At 28.3% G+C, this 19,720-nt stretch overlaps 1 protein-coding gene across 1 annotated transcript; it reads left to right on the forward strand.

Moving 5' to 3' along the window:
• The first annotated feature begins 13,835 nt into the window (after positions 1 to 13,835).
• LOC130671772 (uncharacterized) lies at positions 13,836 to 18,421 on the forward strand. The gene is made up of 3 exons (XM_057475849.1): positions 13,836 to 14,114; positions 15,428 to 15,576; positions 17,619 to 18,421. The coding sequence occupies exons 1-3, from the start codon at positions 14,077 to 14,079 to the stop codon at positions 17,903 to 17,905; spliced, it is 474 nt and encodes a 157-aa protein (XP_057331832.1). The 5' UTR covers positions 13,836 to 14,076; the 3' UTR covers positions 17,906 to 18,421.
• Positions 18,422 to 19,720: the final 1,299 nt, after the last annotated feature.

The following is a 19,720-nucleotide window of genomic DNA, read 5'->3' on the forward strand; positions in this document are numbered from 1 at the left end:
TCCAAAAATGGACCAAACGAAAACTTTTTTTTTTTTTTTTCTTCGTTTTTAAATGTAGTTTTCAGAAAAAAATACAAAACAATTATTTAGAAGGTCCTCCAATTTTTCGAACAAATTTCAAATTATTTCGAGGATTACCATCTAAATTTATTGTTTTTATTTTTTTTTTCCCAATTTGAAAGTTTTCTGAGCACTTTCAAAAATTTTAAGCATGGTGTTATGAGAAATAAGGCTAGTTGTAAAAAATTTTTTTTTTCAATTGGAAAAAAAAATTTTAATTGAAAAAACATCACTCTGAAAAAATTTGAGGATCTGCTGAAAATGTCCAAGTTTCATATAGAAAAAAAAAAATCAAAAATGGTAAACGTCGAAAAATTTTTGATTTTTTCTAAAAATCTACAAAAAAACAATGAAGATATGTTGCAATAATTTTTTTGTATTTTTTTTCAAAAAGTACATTTAAAAACAAAAATTTTGAAAAATGAAACGTCCCAATCAGTCGAATTTTGAAAAAGTTATAGCTATTTAAAATAAAAAAAGCCATTTTTTTTTTAAATTTCTAACTTTTCTTTCGGTTGGGTGAAAAAATTTTAAAAAATTATGAGAAACGTTTTTGATGGGGTAGAAAAAGAAAAAAAATTTTCAGCCAAATCTAATGGGGTTGGGTTCAAAAATGGTCGATTTGGCGTGTATGCCCCATATGCACTAATTCCAAGTGGCCGACTTTTAGCTGTGGCAAATAGTGAATATACACTGTGAATTAGTGATAATTCACTATTTCAGGTTTAGAGAGGCAGAATAAAATAATTTTTTGGCGTGAAATATTTTCACTTGACCCAAGAAATTTTTTCCATTTTCAATTGAAAATAAAAATTTTTTCGTTGCCGGTAAAAAGTTTATTGAGGTGGAAAAAAATTTCTTGCGGTTAAATTTTTCCTGATCCTAAGAAAATTTTTGTCTTCAATTTATGATGCAGAATATTTCTTGCTCCAAGAAATCCTTTTTTTCTGTATGTATGAGGCAATAAGGCTAGTTTCTTTCCGCTCGGTCAAAGAGAAAAACGTGACGTCCGCCAAACGAGACTCCAAATAATTATTTTAATTACCGAAATTTTTCTATAGCCGGCCAAAAATTTTTGGTGACGTTTAATGGTATCGCGCGTTTTGATCCCCAGACAAAATATACTCGGACAAAATATACTTGTGAAAATACAAATTTCCCCTGTGGAAAAATGTTCGTTTTTTAGCTCTAAAATATTTTATACAAAGATATTTTGTCCAGAGATATTTTGTCTTAGGGATATTGTGTCGTGGGGATATTTTGTCTGGGGATATTTTATCGGGGATATTTAGTCAGTGGTATTTTGTCCGGGGATCAAAACGCACCGAACCCGTTTAATTCCAGAAGCTTAATAATAATAACTAATCATTTGTTTATCAGTAATAATTTATTGCCCTGTTACTGTTACGTAGAATGAAGTTACATGGAATCAAATTAAATACTAGTAAACAGTAATAATTATCCAAAATTTTTTTTTCAATTTTTAAATCTTCGAAATACTTTTCTTAAGCTTTTGTGATGGAAAAAAATTTTTGACAGGTTCTGTAGACTAGTATGGTATGAAAATAATTGAAAATATGTAGCGGAAGGGTCGATAGAAAAAAAAAATTGAATTAAAATAAATTACCGCCCTTTGAAAAATTTCAAATCAACAATATCCCCAATAGAAAATTTTTCTCACCCATAATATCGATATTCATGCTCGGCAATTTAACGGATGACTCATCTATGAAATTAAAAAGTAATGTACAGTCGGCTAGCCGACCTGAGCCCGGTCTAGAGACGTCGAGGGAATTTTCCTTGGGATTTCAGGCTCCCCACTACCGTCCACTTAAGAAGGGAAGCCTTTAGTCCCAGTAACTGCCGATTGAGGGGAAAAAAATTATGACGTAGTGACCTGTATTCATGTTCACTAATTTAACGTATAATTAATTGATGAAATTAAAAAGCGATATATTTTTTTATACAAAATATCTTAATTTACGATAAAATCCCTGACACCACAAAATTTTGAACAATAGAGGCCATCAGCGCTAATCCAAAAATAAAAAAGTCTATTCTACAGTAAAAAAAAAAACTATTTTTTAAAAATTTATATTTAAAACCCAATAAACTTCAACGACTAATGTATATCGGATGTTATCTAAAATTAAGCTGAAAGCCAGTCTTTACTGTAGGGTCACAATTACAACTCAACTCCAAAGCGCTACCTGTCCCTTTTCTTAGCCAGTCGACGCGACGTAATATAAATTAATATAAGACTAAGTCATAACTTTGAGGGAATAGAATAGAACGGACAGAGTATAATATGGACCACAATGTATTTGAAATGATTTAGATGCGTTAGACAGCCATAAAAAACACGGGTATCCATCAAGGACGTATCAAGGAGACCCCTCGAGCTTCTTATTATTCCATCCATTTTATCTTTTCGAACAGCTCTCGCCTATCTCTATAGACGCATCCTTCCCCATATCCTATATCCACTCGACTGTACACAAAAGAACAAAAATAAATAAATAAAAAAATTTTTAAAGTACTTGGGGGCCGGGTATCTGATGATGAGTATGAGTGGCAAAACAAGAAAGAGAATATACATATAAGTAAAACCAAAAAACCTGTTTCTAGTCTCAACTTTACTTTACTACACTACACTAGGGTCAGCAACATCCTTTTCGATACATCTAGACCCTAAACTCAAAAACTAAACGCGTTAAATGTAAATTTAGCCTCTGGTTCACTCAGTAGAAAAATAAAAAACAAAAAATCTTAGGGCTGCCTCCGGATTTCGGGTGTAGCAGAACCAGAAACTAACATGGATATGCCACACACTGCTTCTGTTGTCTTTATGGCCAGATTTACTTGACTTCGGTTGCTTATATTTACACACTTTATATATATTTTGTATACATTTATAAAGACGGTATAAAAATACGGTAGAGTTAAAGACACTTGTGTTTTCATGATCGTGTTTACGATCACCCGGTGGAGCTGAAATCCTTCCGGACATCGTGAGGATCAAACGAGGCGAGAAAGATCACCTACGGGCATACAATCCTGCTGGGAGTGCTACCAACACTTAGATGCTCCGTGCATCCGCCTGATCACACCTGATAAATTTTATCCCTTTTTTTACCACCGAGAATACCGTAAATTTTTTACTCGCCTACAGTCCGCTTTATTATTTTTTCTATAGTTATTTTATTAATTCTGCTTTCAGGATACATTTATCTTAAGGGGGGGGGGGGGTGGAAAAATCTTAATATGTATAATCAAATGCTCGGTTTCTGATTACATATTTCTTGATAAGAAGCAACAGAAATGTTGCACTTGTTAATACTGGAATTCTGAATAAGATTGCATATATTTTTATTTGTTATTAACTTGAACTACAATCTGCTAACTAACAATACAGTGAGGAAAAATTTCTCTTCGGACAATTAAATCGGTTTTGTTAAATTCTGTTAAACTAAAATTTATTTGGGACAACTTAATTTTATTACGTCAACATAATCTATTTTGTCATTTTTAACAAATGATTTAATAGACTCAATTTGGTTGACATTAATATTTCTCTCTCTAAGATAATAAAATCATTTGGTAAAGTTAAGAAAATATTTATTTGATAGACAACTAAATTATTTAATAACGCCAACAAACCCAAATATTAAAGCAAAGTTTCATTATATTAACTCTAATAAATATTACTTAGACACAAAAAAATATATTCATTTAGAATAAATATATATATTTGTTCGAAATTATTATATATATATATTTGGACCTACTATAAATTTACTATTAGAAAAGGCAGGTCACTATGCTAGCCAACAGCAACGGGTGTAGTTCGGTGCTCGCCACTAGATTGCGCCTACCATTTGTAGTGTCCCTGGTAAGAAACTTATTTCAGAAGTATTATATTCTAACTTGAGAGCAATTCTGACACCAATACTCTCCTGCTATACGACCGAGTACCAAGTACTTCTTTGGGTGGTCAACATTTTTGGAATCTTTCATTGTGCTTGAATGACTCGATATAATAACTTTATTAATGATATTATATTGAAAGTAAAAAATATAATATCAGACAACAAGTCTATTTTGTTTTCATTCAATAACTTTAATATTACTAGTTAAATTAAATACAAAATTAGAACAGAATAAAAGTTATGGACATTATAAATATAATCTTCTAGTCGTGATAACTAAAATGATTGTTCACTTGATCACAAATGTATAGTTTACTTGACTTATACACTAGATTTGTATCAATTATATAAAAGTAATAACATCAATAAATATTTAATATTACCAATAATTATTACTTTATGTTTAACGATAGATAGATAGATAGATAAATAATTTTTATTTGATCCTAGAGCCGTAGCTCCCTAAGGACCATCAATTTAAAAGTTACATTATTTTTACATATACGCACATCATTCTTTTCAAAGTTACAATAGGTAAATTTATTAGTTAATTTGTTCATCACTTAATTAATTATTAGTTAATAATCTATAACTACATATATTAACTGCAGTTATCAAATATTAGGTATTAGATATTAGATATTAAATATTTACCATTAAACATTAAGTATTAGGCATCTAATTGACATTAATTAATAATTATTTAATCATCAATCAATAAGTACTCATCGATTAATTTTATTATTACTATTGTTATTATCATTAACTATTATTATTATTTTTATTAAATCTGTTAAATATCCTTTTCAAAGAAATATTTATAACACACAGATCTGAATTCCTCAAAATTGTTTAATGTTGTTATATCAGCTGGCAAAAAATTCCAGATATGTATGCCGTGCACTAAAAAAGATTTCTCATATATTGTCGAGTTAGTTCTAGGTAATCTTAAATAATCTTGCCTAATGTCACCTCTACGTAGTGTAATTGGCAGTAATTCTAATTTGCAACCGAATAATTGTCGATAGTTCATACGAATTTCTTTATAAAATAAACATGTAATAAAAAAATCTCTCCTTGTATTAAGTTTAAGCCAACCTAGTCTTCTATAATATGCTGTTACGTGCTCAAATCTAGATATTTTATATATAAATCGAACACATGCGTTCATTTTCCTTTGTAATTTAGTCTGTAATCTACTTGTAATATTTGTAAATGCAGCGCAACAGTAATCAAAGATCGGAAAGACTAGGGTGGTAATTAATTTAATAGGTAATTATTCATTAAAAGCTTCACTATTAATTTTTAGCTATGATGTTTAACGATACTTAAATTTGGATTCTTTTCAATGAAATACTTACAGTAAATAAAACTACTAGAATTAAGTTATGAAAATAATAAAATTTTTATTTCATAAACATTTTTAAATTAGTCATGTTAACATTTAATATGACTGGTGGTACTAAAAAATATTAGAACATAAAGCTGACATTTTCGTAAATAATAAAGAAAATGTCTGTTCATTACAAATCGCGATGCTTCTAAACCACAAAGACATAAAAAAGTTATTTATTAATCATTTACCACCATACAACACTATCACACAATGTAATTATGTAAAACTAATTGTCAGCGTTATAAAGAACATGCATATGGATGAATATGTCATCGACTACTTGACTTAGCTCAGCACTTCACTTAGCCATTGCTTACAACAAACGTGAAATAATAAAATTACTTTTAGAAAATGGGGTTGATATAAACAGCGTCGAGGAGCCGTTAATGCATTTCAATGAAAGAACGGCATTACACTCCGAGAAAAATTTAGTTAATTTAACTATCAAATTATAGTGCAATAAAGCTTCAACTATTTAATCATAATTTCTACAACAATGATTTATAGTTATTATATCAATCGGAAAATAGTCAAGATAACTATTTTTTGGTACCATCAGTCATATCAAATGTTAACATGACTAATTTAAAAATGTTTGTGAAATAAAAATTTTATTATTTTCATAACTTAATTCTAGTAGTTTTATTTACTGTAAGTATTTCATTGAAAATAATCCAAATTTAAGTATCGTTGAACATAAAGTCATAATTATTGGTCATATTAAATATTTATTAATGTGTCAGATTGCTCCCAAGTAAGAATATAATACTTCTGAAATAAGTTTCTTACCAGGAACACTACAAATGGTAGGCGCTATCTAGTGGCGAGCACGGAACTACTCCCATTGCCGTTGTCTAGTAACAAGAAATTTTTCTCTTGGTTTGATCAACTTTTTTTTCATAGTCGGAGCATACGACAATTCTTGCGTTAAAAGAATAGTCCTTATTCCGAGAAATTAAATTTTTTTTTGTCAATCCAACAAATGTTTTTTGGATCCAAAAAATTTTCGATAAAGTAAATAATTCAGTTAAGCTCACGAATAATTTCTGCAGTAAGCACAGCTAAAGAAATCCTTAGATTTTTGTTAAATTGGATTTAACAAGATATCAACAAGTATTAGTTGTTAATTTAAATTAAATATAAAACTAACAACTTTAGTTTGTGCCGCTTAGATACTAGTTAAATATTTTGACCTTAAAATTTTTTACTAGAATAAGTGCATACTCGCTGCACTTTTTTACAGATGAAATCGGTCATTCGGCTGATATAATAATCAAAGACAACAATTTTCGATACAGTTTAATGCGACATAAAAGAATTTTCATCCATTTTTCACGAAAATTGCGATTTTTTTTTCCAAAAAATACGTAATTTTATGACGCATATTACAGGTGTTAGAGAAAAACTCCACTGTTTGTTTGGTATTTAATTAGTTGAATCGATTTTTCAGATCTGATGGTTTAAATCTTCTCAATCATCTGCTAATTTGCTCGTTGGTCTGTAGGACTATGACTAGAGTGTCGGGATGATTTTTTAATCTTGTCTCATAATTGGTACTAAATTAATTTATTCCAGGTTTGACTGTTCGTATTCACTGTAAGTGATACTGTAATTCTTACCGAAATTTTATAAAAAAATTCTCTCTGTGTAAGATAAAAATTACTTGTCTCAGATGGATCTTTCATGACTGTAGGCAGGGTATATATTGTGGGTCTTAATATTTTTATTTATTTGTTTTAACAATAAGGCGATTGGTAAAATACATATGGAAGCAAAAATGATGCATGTAAAATTTTATTAAAGTAAATAAGAGGCATTAATACGGTCTCTTATCTCCTTCTTCAATTATTTACTGATTATATTTATTTATATTATGAATATTTAAAATTAAGTTCCATGACTTGTACACGTGTCTTATTGCAAATTTAATCGTGACGAAGAATAACTTATGCATTATAAAAAATTTGCGGAGTAATTCTGGAGTAAATGCGGAGCAGGTGATTTTTTTATTCTCTCTAAGGAAAATTTACTCATTAAAATAAAATCCACATCCTCTGAAAAAAAATTTCTGTTTCATACGCGAAGTGATTTTTTAAAAAAACTCAAAATCTTCGGGTGTCGGAGTAAATTCTTATTGAATTAAAATTCATCCCATACCAAGTCGCCAAGCTTAGAAATTTTCCCATAGATCGGCCGATGCTTGGTTTGCAATGATTGGCCAATAAATGGCTAACTATACTGGCCCGTGCATGGTGAATCATTGGCAGCCGTCTTTTTGCTTATAAAAATGGCGCACAATTAACAGCCGTTCGTTGTTTTGATTAAAGAACAAATCTTACATTTCAATTTTATTCACCATGTCAGTGGTTCATATCAACGCGTAGAAACGCGAATTCATCATTTTTATTTAGTATAGTTGTTATTTAATAATTGAGATAAATTAAGCTTTGGCCGATGATTGATTGCCACGATTGGCCAATGCTTGCGACTACTATGCTTGACATACCGTTATCATCCGATATTTAGCCAATCTTCAGCCGATGCTTCAAAATTGGCAGTCCTTCACGACCCAGGAATGGGCCGATTCTTTTATTTTGTATGGGATACTCATTTCGAATTCACTTCCAATTTTTTTACTATTAACAGTTTAGTCAACACCCGCGACCAAATTTTATTTGACTCGCGATACTGCCAAAATTCACTTATTGAACCCGGATTAAATCTGGAGTAAATGAGTAGTACATAATTTTTTATTTATTTAGTCTCCTCCTAAGAGTCCGGATTGATGTGGACGCGGATTAAAACAAAATCTATAGACAGCCGCGGAAAAAAAATCTTTATTCACTCCGTAGATGAAGTGATTTTTTAAAAATTCATTGCCGATTTTTCAGCTTCAAATGCCAGTTTAAAAAAAATCATTTTATTATTTATGTACCTATTCATTTAAAAATTACCATGTTACTTAAAACATAATTTATCAATCTTCCAAACGTCATGACACACAAAAGTCAAAATTAAGCTATGAAATAACTTCAGACACTTAAAGTCAAGGTTTGAGTCACCCGACCAAAGATTAATAGAGTAATTTTATTTTTATTTACTTTTTTACCTTCTAATATTGTAGATCTATCGCTTAACGTTGGCTGTTTCAATACAATGTGATTTAGTGGGTCTTAAGTGTGCAAAAAAAAAAGTTTATAATTAATGGAGAATTTTAGCTCGGGCTAAATAATTCAAATTGACATAATAAGTAAATACAGTTTAATATTTAACCAGAGTAAAAATAGATAATGCACTTGTTTTTTTAATATAGTCCATTACGTAAATTGATGGATAACTTCCGGTGCATGAAATAAAAAGTACACCATGTACTTAAATGCTGTACTTAGGTTTAAAGTATTCATGCATTTTATTTTTTAAATTTACGTGACTTTTACTCATACATTTTTTTTATGGTTAATAAAAAAAAAAAAAATATATAAATATATATAGCGTAGTATCTAGAAACAGAAATATAAAGAGAATCTCATGAATTTTCTGGTAAAGGGATAGACTATAAAATGAAATAAACGACTAAGAGACTGGGAGAAAATAAAAAAAAATATAAGTTTTTTGTCTGTTTTGTACACATTGTCTTTCGTTGCTATTTAAATTATAATCTCAAGCAGTAAATTATAAATTAATCGCTCAGTTAAGCATAGGATGTAGGAAAAAGAATTTATTTTATTTTTTTAAATGATAAATACAAATTTAAATAAATATGTTATGCAATAATACTAATTTTTGTGGATTAAATGTTAGCTGGACGTATATTTCTACTGAAATTTTTTCAGGTGGGAGGTAATAAAATTTAGTAATACTAAAAAATAGGAATTTATTTAATAAATTTAAAAAAATATCTAAGATTTAGATTTGAATTTTTAGTTCGATCTACATAGATCTTATTTTTTTATTATTTATTTATATATATGTATATGTGTACATGAAAAATCTACGGTGGATCAAAGTCAAACAAAAGATTCAAAATTTTTATTTTTAACAAAAGTTATAGGGGAGGGTGGGGCAGAGCGGCCCCCCTGAAATTTTGACCAAAAAAAAAATTTTTTTTTCGACTAATTACTATAAATCCGATATGTTTGCGCATTTTTACCCCTACGCATGACATTTGGGGCAAAATGGACAAGCCCAAAATTTTGAAAGAGTGATTTTTTCATATTTTTATCGTCAAATTAAAAAAAAATTATTATAATTCCACATTTCTAGCCCTACGCATAACACCTGGGGCAAAATGGACCAGCCGAAACTTCCGAAAAAATTATTTTTTCATATTTTTCGGCCGTTTCTTTATGTAAGAGGCAAATTTGGTCACTAAAAATTTATAAAAATTAAATTTTTTTTTTAGTTGATAAATTTTTGAAATAAAGTAAAATTATAGAATTGATTTTTTTTTATTAAATAACAATTAGTAATTAAGGTAATCGAGAGTGAACGATTTTTTACGCTTTAAAAAATTTTTTTCGAGTAATATAAAACCAAAAATAATTGTCAAGAGAAAGAAATACATTCTTAATGATGAAAACAATTTAAAAAAAAAAAAAAAAAACGAAAAAAAAAAATTTTTTTATCACTTTTTGGAGGGGGGCCGCTCTGCCCCACAAAAAAATTTTTTTTTTTCTGAATTTTGGCAAAATGTCCATAAATTTGTTCGAAATAGGACAAAAGCAAAGTGATCTTATGGTTGAAAGCCACAAAAAATAATAATTGGCTTAGGGGGGCCGCTCTGCCCCACCCTCCCCTACTGTGAAAAAATTAGCAGAAGAAATCTGGAGTGGAATCGAAGTAAATGCGGAGTGGAAATTTACTCCGAAGGGAAGTTTATTTTAATATTGACTCCGAGTCAGAGTCAATGCGGATTAAAATAAAATTCAGATCACTCCGAAATCACTTCGCTGAAAAAACAAACTCCTTATTCACTTCGTATGCAAACTAAATTTTTTTCAAAACTCTAGACCTCTGAGTCACGGAGTCAATTCTGATTAAAATAAAATCTGTAGTCACTTCAAATTTGCTTCCAATTTTTTACACCATAGGGGTTAAAAAAAAAAAAACGAAAAAACATTATTCCCAAGTTCTTTTCATTTGTAAACCATAACAAAAAATATTTTCTATCAAATTAACCCAAAAACAAGAATTCAAACCAATCAATTATTGATCCTTAAAAATACTGACCGAATTCGGTGGAAATTTTTCGGAAGTTTCTCTGGAAAACTCAGTTCTAAAGTTCTAAAGACTTTTTCAAAGTTCTAAAGACTTTTTCAGAGTTTTTCAGAGAAAAGTCCGAAAAATTTTTCCACTAGGGAATTTATTTAAAAAATTCTCTGTGATACCGATGCATGATAAAGAAAGTTTAGGTAATCAAGACATCAATTTACATACATATACACACATGTACATATATTTATATAGAATTTATAAATTAATACCGAAATTCCATTACGATTTTGTTCCAAAAACAATTAATCTATTCCACATTTACTGCTCGATCTATGGAACGACCTCCTTACAGGCCATCTAGCGGAAAGTATTGAACTAAGCGCCCAAAATAAGCTCATTATCAAATATACACAATGTTTGATTGCTTAAAAATTAATATTATTAAATCTGTCATAAGCATTCAATGATATAATTAAATTATTAAATACATTTATAAAAAAAAAATTTTAATTAATAATAATAACGATAATTTATTAAGAATCATTTATCAACAGTTTAAAATAATATCTTCAGAGTAATATCTTGGCTAGTTGCCTCGTCCACGGCTCATGATGACCCATGGTCCATGGATAAAACGATTAAGGTGTGCCTCGCACGATCACACGATCAAAGATGAGGCTTTTTAAAAATGTCAGGAGATCATAGGCGATGATCTAACACACCGCGTTAATAACCTTCGGTCATTTGCTGTCTAACAGTCTCCTATCTATCTATTTGATACCTCGGAAAAATTACTATATTATAAAAATCCTCACTCACATTCTCACTGAAGTATCAAAATTCCCATCTCCCTAAAAGTCCACGACAGAAAAATATATTAAGTAATAAATTAAAATATATACCTAATAAAATTTCTTCTTATTTATGATGACATAAATTAAACAATAATTTTTTTTTCTTTTACAACAAAATTATTCCATCATTTTAATCGCTTTGTTTTTTATTTTTTTTATGTCTCAATATTTATCATTACTGTTCATATATTTTATTTATTTAAAAAATATATTTTTATGTGTAATACTAAAAATAAGTTTATTTATAAATTTGCTGCATATTAAATTATAAATGAAGTTTTGTTTATTTTGTTTTCTTTATAAATTGAGTCATGTTTTTTTTCAATACATATATATAAATGTCTTCCCAATACGAACACCTATCAATAAATGCCCGAAAGGTGAATCATCAATAAGTCCAGCACTTTCTAGATGAGTCTCCAAAAATCGTAAACAATATCTGCGAAATTACCAGTGAAAATATCGAAATACTCGAGAGGGTCTGAATTTTTTTCTCTATCAGACTCGAGTCGACGAACGAAAGTATCCTTGTTGCACTTTCGCAGTAAATAGAAACTTTGTCCACGTTTTTCTCTTAAACAAATAAAAATTTTGGAAATATGATAACGGGGCTCATTCTGAATTTTCCGGTTTCGAGGTTTTGTTTGGCAGAAACACTTGGGAAAAAAATTAGTATAATCCCTTCTTAAATGATAAAATCAATTTAATTGTAGCATTGAATCTTTTGAAAAGTTTCAAACTGGTAAATGAAATCTAAATCCCCTTTTTGCTTTTTTTCTTTTTCTATTTTCTGCACTAGTTGTAGGGGCAAACGGAGTACAGTAGGACCTCGCTATAAGACTAGCTCGGGTCTGTAGGGGAAAAAAGTCTTGGAATTGAGGTACCCCCACTATTGAGCTTGACAGCGTTTGCGCCCAAACCTCGTTATAAGACTATCGGCGTTTTGCGTTTTATTTATGTATTCAGCTAACTCTACGCTTTTATACAGTGAATCTATTTTATATATAATCATAAATAAACAGAATTTTGTCTTTCTTTTCTGTTAATTAATTATGTGATACCACGAAATTTTAGGTATTCTTTACAAAAATAAATTATTTAATCTAAAATCTTTATATTTGTACATTTTATCTTGATTTTAGTCGTACTGGTCATTAGTCTTATAGCGAGGTTTCGGCGCAAAACTCTTATTGAGTTGTTGGTGGGGGAAGCGTTCCGAGCGAGTTTGAACAAATTAAGGGGAAAAGTCTCATAACTCGTAGTCTTATAATGAGGTCCTACTGTACTTGAAAAAATACGAAGTTTTCGGAGACTCAAATACGGTTTATTTATTATAGATCAATAAGTTGGATCTATATAATAATATGATCTATATAATAAGAAGCAATAAACGGGGACTCAAATACGGGGCGGAAATTCTTTTTTTTTTTTATGATATTCGAAGTGAATAGAAAAAATTTTCAGCTGCCGTTAAAAAAAAATTTAATTTTATGCAGGCAAAATTGGGCACCCCCTAAAAAAGGTGAAAAGAAAAATTTCTGGAAATTAAATAAATTTAATTGAACCAAATTTTCCTATCAGTAATTTTCATAAAGAAAAATTACATTTCACATAACTATTGGATGTAAACGAAGAAAAAAACATATTTTAATCGTTTTTATCAAAACAAAAGTCATTTATATTTTTCGACTGACCCTCGGTTTTTGAAAAAGTTTAACAAAAAAAAATCAAAATAATGCTCAGTTATATTTACAAAAATAATTTTGTAATTTTCAAAAACCAAACTTTTTTTATTAAATTTTGGAGGTATCCCATTTTCCCCTCCCCCACCCCCCTTCCCCTATACAACAGTACATTAGTACACAGAAAAAAAAGTTACCTTGAGTCAAGAAAATATTTTGAAAGACAAATGTTTTTGGAAACTAAGTCAAGATTTTCTTGAGCCAATTGGTCTTGGTTAAAGAAAATTCGTTTTAGTCGAAGAAGATTTCTAATTTATCCAAAAAAATTGAGGTTTTCAAAAAAACTTTCTTGAATCAAGAATATTTACTTCCAGTCAAGAATTCTTTTTTTCTATGTATAAATTGTACTTCATTTATATTACCGGTTGTATATGATCATAAAGTTTATGCGACTTTTAAAACAATACATATAGAAAAAAAAAAAAATATTTGCTATACATTAAATTATAAATGAATATTTTAATTTATTATTATTATTTTGTTTTCTTAATATATTTTGACACATGTTTTTTTGAAAACATACTCACACACATATATACGCAGTATTTACTGCATGATGCATAATGTAAATGTATTGAAAATAAACGCAGATATGACCAAGTAATATAGTGATGTCATAAGGCGATTGTGTGCCAGACCGAGAATATAATACCTGTTGTCGAGTGTGTGAATGATCATACCGAATCGGTCACTTGAAATCGCTGTTGTTAAATCAGTCAGTTATAAACCACTCGCTCGTTAGATCTCACATACATTTTTATTCTATTGAAATATTGTTTATCTGATAAAAAAAACCCTATAACTATTTCATATTATAATTATTTTAATTATAATACTTATATTTTCTAGTTACTATTAATAGTTTTTTTTTCTAAAATATCATGAAGTCGCTTGTGGTTATTTTGTGTTTATTTATCACGTAAGTACATCAAATATTTTTATATATTTTACTATTTATGATTTAATATATTGTTTAAAAAAACGTATATTTTAGTACTTTATATATATTAGCAAAATTTCGATGAATATCAAAGGCGATGATAAAATTTAAAAATAATTTTGTCGTTTAATTTGATCAGGTGCATTTATATTTTAATTGATAATAAATTAAAATTATTTTAAAATAATTATTTTTTTTTTATTAGTGGGAGTAAGAAGGAAAATTTTTTATTAAACTTTTCTTTTTTTTGAAAACTTTTCTATCATTAAATTTTTAAAATTTGATATCTGAATATTCAATTTTTTTAAAATAACTTAATCTTGGGAATTTTGGACAATAAGTGAAGATGTTATATTTTAAAATTTGCGACATTTCGCTGATTTATTTCAGCTTCATCAGGCGAACTAACAATCAAAAAAAAAATTTTTTTTGTTAATATAAATATATTTATTATATTTGGGTGTCACGACTAAATATCCGCGACAAAATATCCAACGACAAAATAACCACGACAAAATAACCGACGACAAAATAACCGAATGACAAAATAACCAAATGACAAAATAACCAAATGACAAAATAACCGACGACAAAACACACAAAAATCATGATAAAAGAGCGGTTATTTTGTCATTTGGTTATTTTGTCATTCGGTTATTTTGTCGTCGGTTATTTTGTCGCGGTTATATTGTCGCGGTTATTTTGTCGTTGGATATTGTGTTACGGAACCAAATATTTGACATATGAAACAAATATAACTAAAAAATAACAATAGTTACTCTTATACCCTGAGAAAAAAAAATACTTTTATCAAGAACATTTACTTGATACAATAACGTATATTCTTGATAATTTTCAAGAATATATAATTTTGTCTCAAGAATTCGTAGAATTGAAGGAAATAATTTTTATTTAATTCAAGTAAAGCTATTCTTTTGTTTACTTAGAATATGATATCAAATTCATATAATAACAAAAATAAATATGATGCTCTTCTCTTAAGAAATTGATAATTAATAATAATAAAATAACTATTTTGAACGGATTTCTTGGACCAAGAAATTCTTGTTTGGAAAATAGTATTTTTTTTTCTCAGTGTAGTTAACATCCTTGTCTAGTTCTTACAAAGTCAATGGATGTAATAGAGTAAAACAGCATATTGATAATCTCAATCATTTTCTCAAATTACAATGTTAACAACTTGCTTAGATTTCTCTCAAATACCATTCAAATTAATAAATTCAATTTTTTTGTTTTCCCGCGAAAATCACTAAATCATAATTATTTTCCAGAGTATCGCAGTGTCAATTTATGGACATGAGTTTTCTTGACAATATGATGGAAAATATGAATTCTCAAATAAATAATCAAATGGCGATTATGCACCAACAAATTAACAATAATATTGCCAATCAATTGTTAAATGTCGATCGACTAATAAGTAAGTACTTAATTAACAAATAATTAATTTTTTTTTTAAACCGATTCCCGGAAAAAAATCATGGAAAATGAAAAGTAAGAAAAAAAATTCTGCCGTTGAAAAATACAAGTATTCTAAGAAAATGTAAATAATGCATGAAATCCCAGATAAGAACTAAGTTATTATTAAACACTTGTATTTAATTACATTAATCACTTTGTTCTCCTTTCACCTTAACTACATACAATTATAATGTATATACTCTTCTATTTAAATTGTTTCTCAATTCATTCCTTGTAACCTTCAACTGTACAAACATTTTATTATTTCAATATGACTCACTCTATATTATTTTATTATTATTATTATTATTGCACTGTAGAAAAATTTGTGGAGTGATCGCAAATTAAATCCGGAGTCAATGCGGAGTAGACGCCTGTGTATTTATTCAATTTCATTGGAGTAAAATTTACTTCGAAGGGGAATTTATTTTTACATTCAAACTCCGGTTCAGAGTTAAATTTACTCATAAAGAAAATTTATTTCAATATTACACTAAAAAAAGTTAGCGGAGAACGCGTAGTAAATCCGGAGTAAATGCGCACTGGATGACCGTTTATTCATTTAATCCCCTGGGGGTAAAATCTATTCCAAACGGGAGTTTATATTAATACTGAAACTTCGGTTTGAAATAAAATTGACTCCTGAAGAAAGTCTATTCTAATATTAAAACTTCGAATTGGACACTAGAGTGAATGAGAACTGAAAAACTCTGAAATTACTCAGCTGATAAAAAACTCCTTTTAGACTCCGGATGCGGAATAATTTTTTTTAAAACTCCGAAACTCTGAGTGACGAAGTGAATTCGGGTTGAAATAGAATTCATAATAATTCCGAATTCACTCCCGATTTTCTACAGTGTATATTAGGGTGATCCAAAAAATAACAAATTTTTTTTTTTCTCGCAAACAGGTTCAAAAGTTTCATTTAGATAAAAAAAGACGCCTGTGAAAATTAGAGTTCTTAATATTAACATTAAGAGGTTTCTCATCGCACTTTTCTATTTTCCATAAGAATAACATGGGAAAAATTTTTTTACGTCTTCTGATTTTTATAAGTAGCTAACGATGCGTCATAGGAATAATTGGCAAGCCTATTTTTGTAAGGAATTGAATGCTCTACAAAAAAAGTTTCTTATCATTTTTTGATAAATCTATTTGTTCAAAAGTTATTTGAGGTTGAAGTCGAATTCACATTAAATTTTGAGATCTTTTTACTTTTCCGGCGATCCTATCAGACCTATTACAAAATATTATGGAACCTTTTTTGTAGACAATTTTATTCCCTAGAAGTTATATCCAATAAAGTTTTTTCGAATTCCGCATTGTTTTCTCGTTATTTTCATTTTAATGTCATGCTCATAAAAAAAATAGTCTTCTGATCAATTTTAAGAGCTTGACATTAAAATAAAAATAATTAGAAAACAATGCGGAATTCGAAAAAACTTTATTGGAAACAACTTCTAGGGAATAAAATTGTCTACAAAAAAGGTCCAATGATATTTTGTAATAGGTCTGATAGTTTCGCCGGAAAAGTAAGAAAATCTCCAAATTTAATATGAATTCGACTTCAACCTCAAATAACTTTTGAACAAAGCGATTCCTCAAAAAATGATAAGAATCTTTTTTTGTAGAGCATTCAATTCCTTACAAAAATAAGCTTGCCAATTATTCCTATGACGCATCGTTAGCTACTTATAAAAATCAGAAGACGTAAAAAAATTTTTTTCCATGTTATTCTTATGGAAAATAGAAAAATGCGATGAGGAAACTCTTAATGTTAATATTAAGAGCTCTAATTTTCACAGGCGTCTTTTTTTATCTAAATGAAACTTTTGAACCTGTTTCCGAGAACTAAAAAAAAATTTGTTATTTTTTGGATCACCCTAGTGTATATTATTATTATTTGAAATATTCTTTGTCGAATGACGTAGAGCTAAATTAATTTATTTACTTTATTTCCGGAATCTAACGATTATTGTTTTAAAATAAAATTCATTTTAGGTAACATTCATAACATTCCATTACCGCCGGCAGCAAATGGACAAACAATAATTGTCAATGGAGGCAGTGGTGAATCACATACTGTATTGTCAGGTACTGGTGCCGATGGGAAAGCATATTTCCGAGATATTACTGACCGAATGGTAGGCTCAGTTTTACATCGTACTGAACGAATTTATAATCCGAAAACTGATACCATTGAAACGTATCAGTATACTTATGATACATCAAACCCCAATGCTAAGCCAGTTCTGGTTAAAACTGATGCTAAAAAGTCCGGTAATTAAACATTGAAACCATAAATTAAATTCATTATTTTTTTTTATCTAAGAAACCGTAAAGCGGCGGTTTATTAATTCGGTAATTAAATTTTTTTGAACAATGAGCTAAAAATAAGTATAAGAAAATATATATGTATCATCTTGAGAAAATCGTTTTTTGAAATTGATTTTAATTAAATATTTCGCTTGAAAAAAAAAAATAATAAATTCAAAAATATTGAAAAATTTATGTAACTAAAATTTTATTTTATTTTCTCAGTGTATGAAGAATTGTAAAATTTTATTTTGCTGTTTTATGTAAATGTTGACTATATAAATTTAACATGCACATAATACTCGATCTTATGAAAAATAAATATGTCAAGAACTCACGAAAATATTCAGCAATAAATTATCTTTAGAATTTTCTTTATTAATTTTTATGTCCAATAAATTTTTTAAAATTTTTCTATAAAAAATTTGATGAAAGGAAAATAAAATGTACATATAAATTTCTTTGGTTAAATATATTGATAATAATAATTTTGTGTAAGTTTTAATCAATTAAAGTATTTTTATTAATTAACAGTTGATATGAAAGTTTGAATGAGGTTTTTAATTAGTTTTGTTTATGAGTATGTGCATATATATATATATATATATATGAAGAGAGAAGGAGAGGAAATGTAATAATTAAGAATTTTGAATCAAGTTTAAAGAAGTATTAGTTTGTGTTTGATTATTAAAGTTAAGCTCGAAAAAATAAATCTTGTAATAAAAAATATATTTGAAAACTTTATTATATATTTTTGTAACTTATAATAAATACTCCAAAGTAAAATTATAAATTATCGTTTGCTAAAAATTTCGAGAAGAAATATAGTTTCAATTATTCTATTTTTTTTTTTTTTGCGGAAAATTAGATTTTTCTGCGTGGAAAATATACGTCACACATATGCACAGCGTTGTAAATAATGCATTACTCTTTTCAATGCATTAGCGATTTCATTAGCCATGAAATTTAATTTTTCAATGGGAACGATCTACATTTAAGAATAAATAAATAATTAATTATTAATTTAATATTTTTCCATTAGGAATTTTACAACCCTGCATATATTACATTTATGGGTGTAAAAAATCTATGAGCGATAAGTTTTGCGCGTACACAAAAAAAAGAATTTTTTCCTTGGTGGAAATTTTTCGGACTTTTCTCTGAAAAAGTCTTTGGAACTTTGGAACTGAGTTTTTCAGTTAAGATTCCGACAAATTTTCACCAGGGTTGCCCTAAAAAATTTTTTGCATCATCAATTGAAAACGAAAATTTTATTGGGGTGAAAAACAACTTTTCTTGAACCAATAAAAATTTTTTTGGGGCGAGAAAAAATCCTTACGCCTTAGAAAATTTTTGTTTTCATTTCACGATGAAAAATTTTTCTTGCGCCAAGAAATACTTTTTATCTGTGCATATGTTGACATATTCGTTCATAGATCTTTTTATTTCTGGGCTGGTCTGTTTTCCTCACTAGTCATTAATTTAAAAAAAAATGCATCATATATTTGAAAAAAAAAAAAAAATAATAATAAAATTTTGAAAGCGGAATTAATGATTTTTTTACAGTTTATGGTTTTAAAAAAATATTTTATGATGACATAAAAAAGAAGTTTTTCTTTTATGGTAAATCTACCGTGCTGTGAAATAGATTTACTGTTATTACTACTCTGTATACATTTACGTGGATAGTTATATATAAATATTTTTTTTAAATTTATTTATATTCACCTATGTCTACCTAGTTGTTTTATTATATTTTTCTTGTCAGCTAGCGGCTCTTTATTCTT

This window comes from Microplitis mediator, chromosome 7 (genome assembly GCF_029852145.1).
Source record: "Microplitis mediator isolate UGA2020A chromosome 7, iyMicMedi2.1, whole genome shotgun sequence".
In the NCBI taxonomy this organism is placed as follows: domain Eukaryota; kingdom Metazoa; phylum Arthropoda; class Insecta; order Hymenoptera; family Braconidae; genus Microplitis; species Microplitis mediator.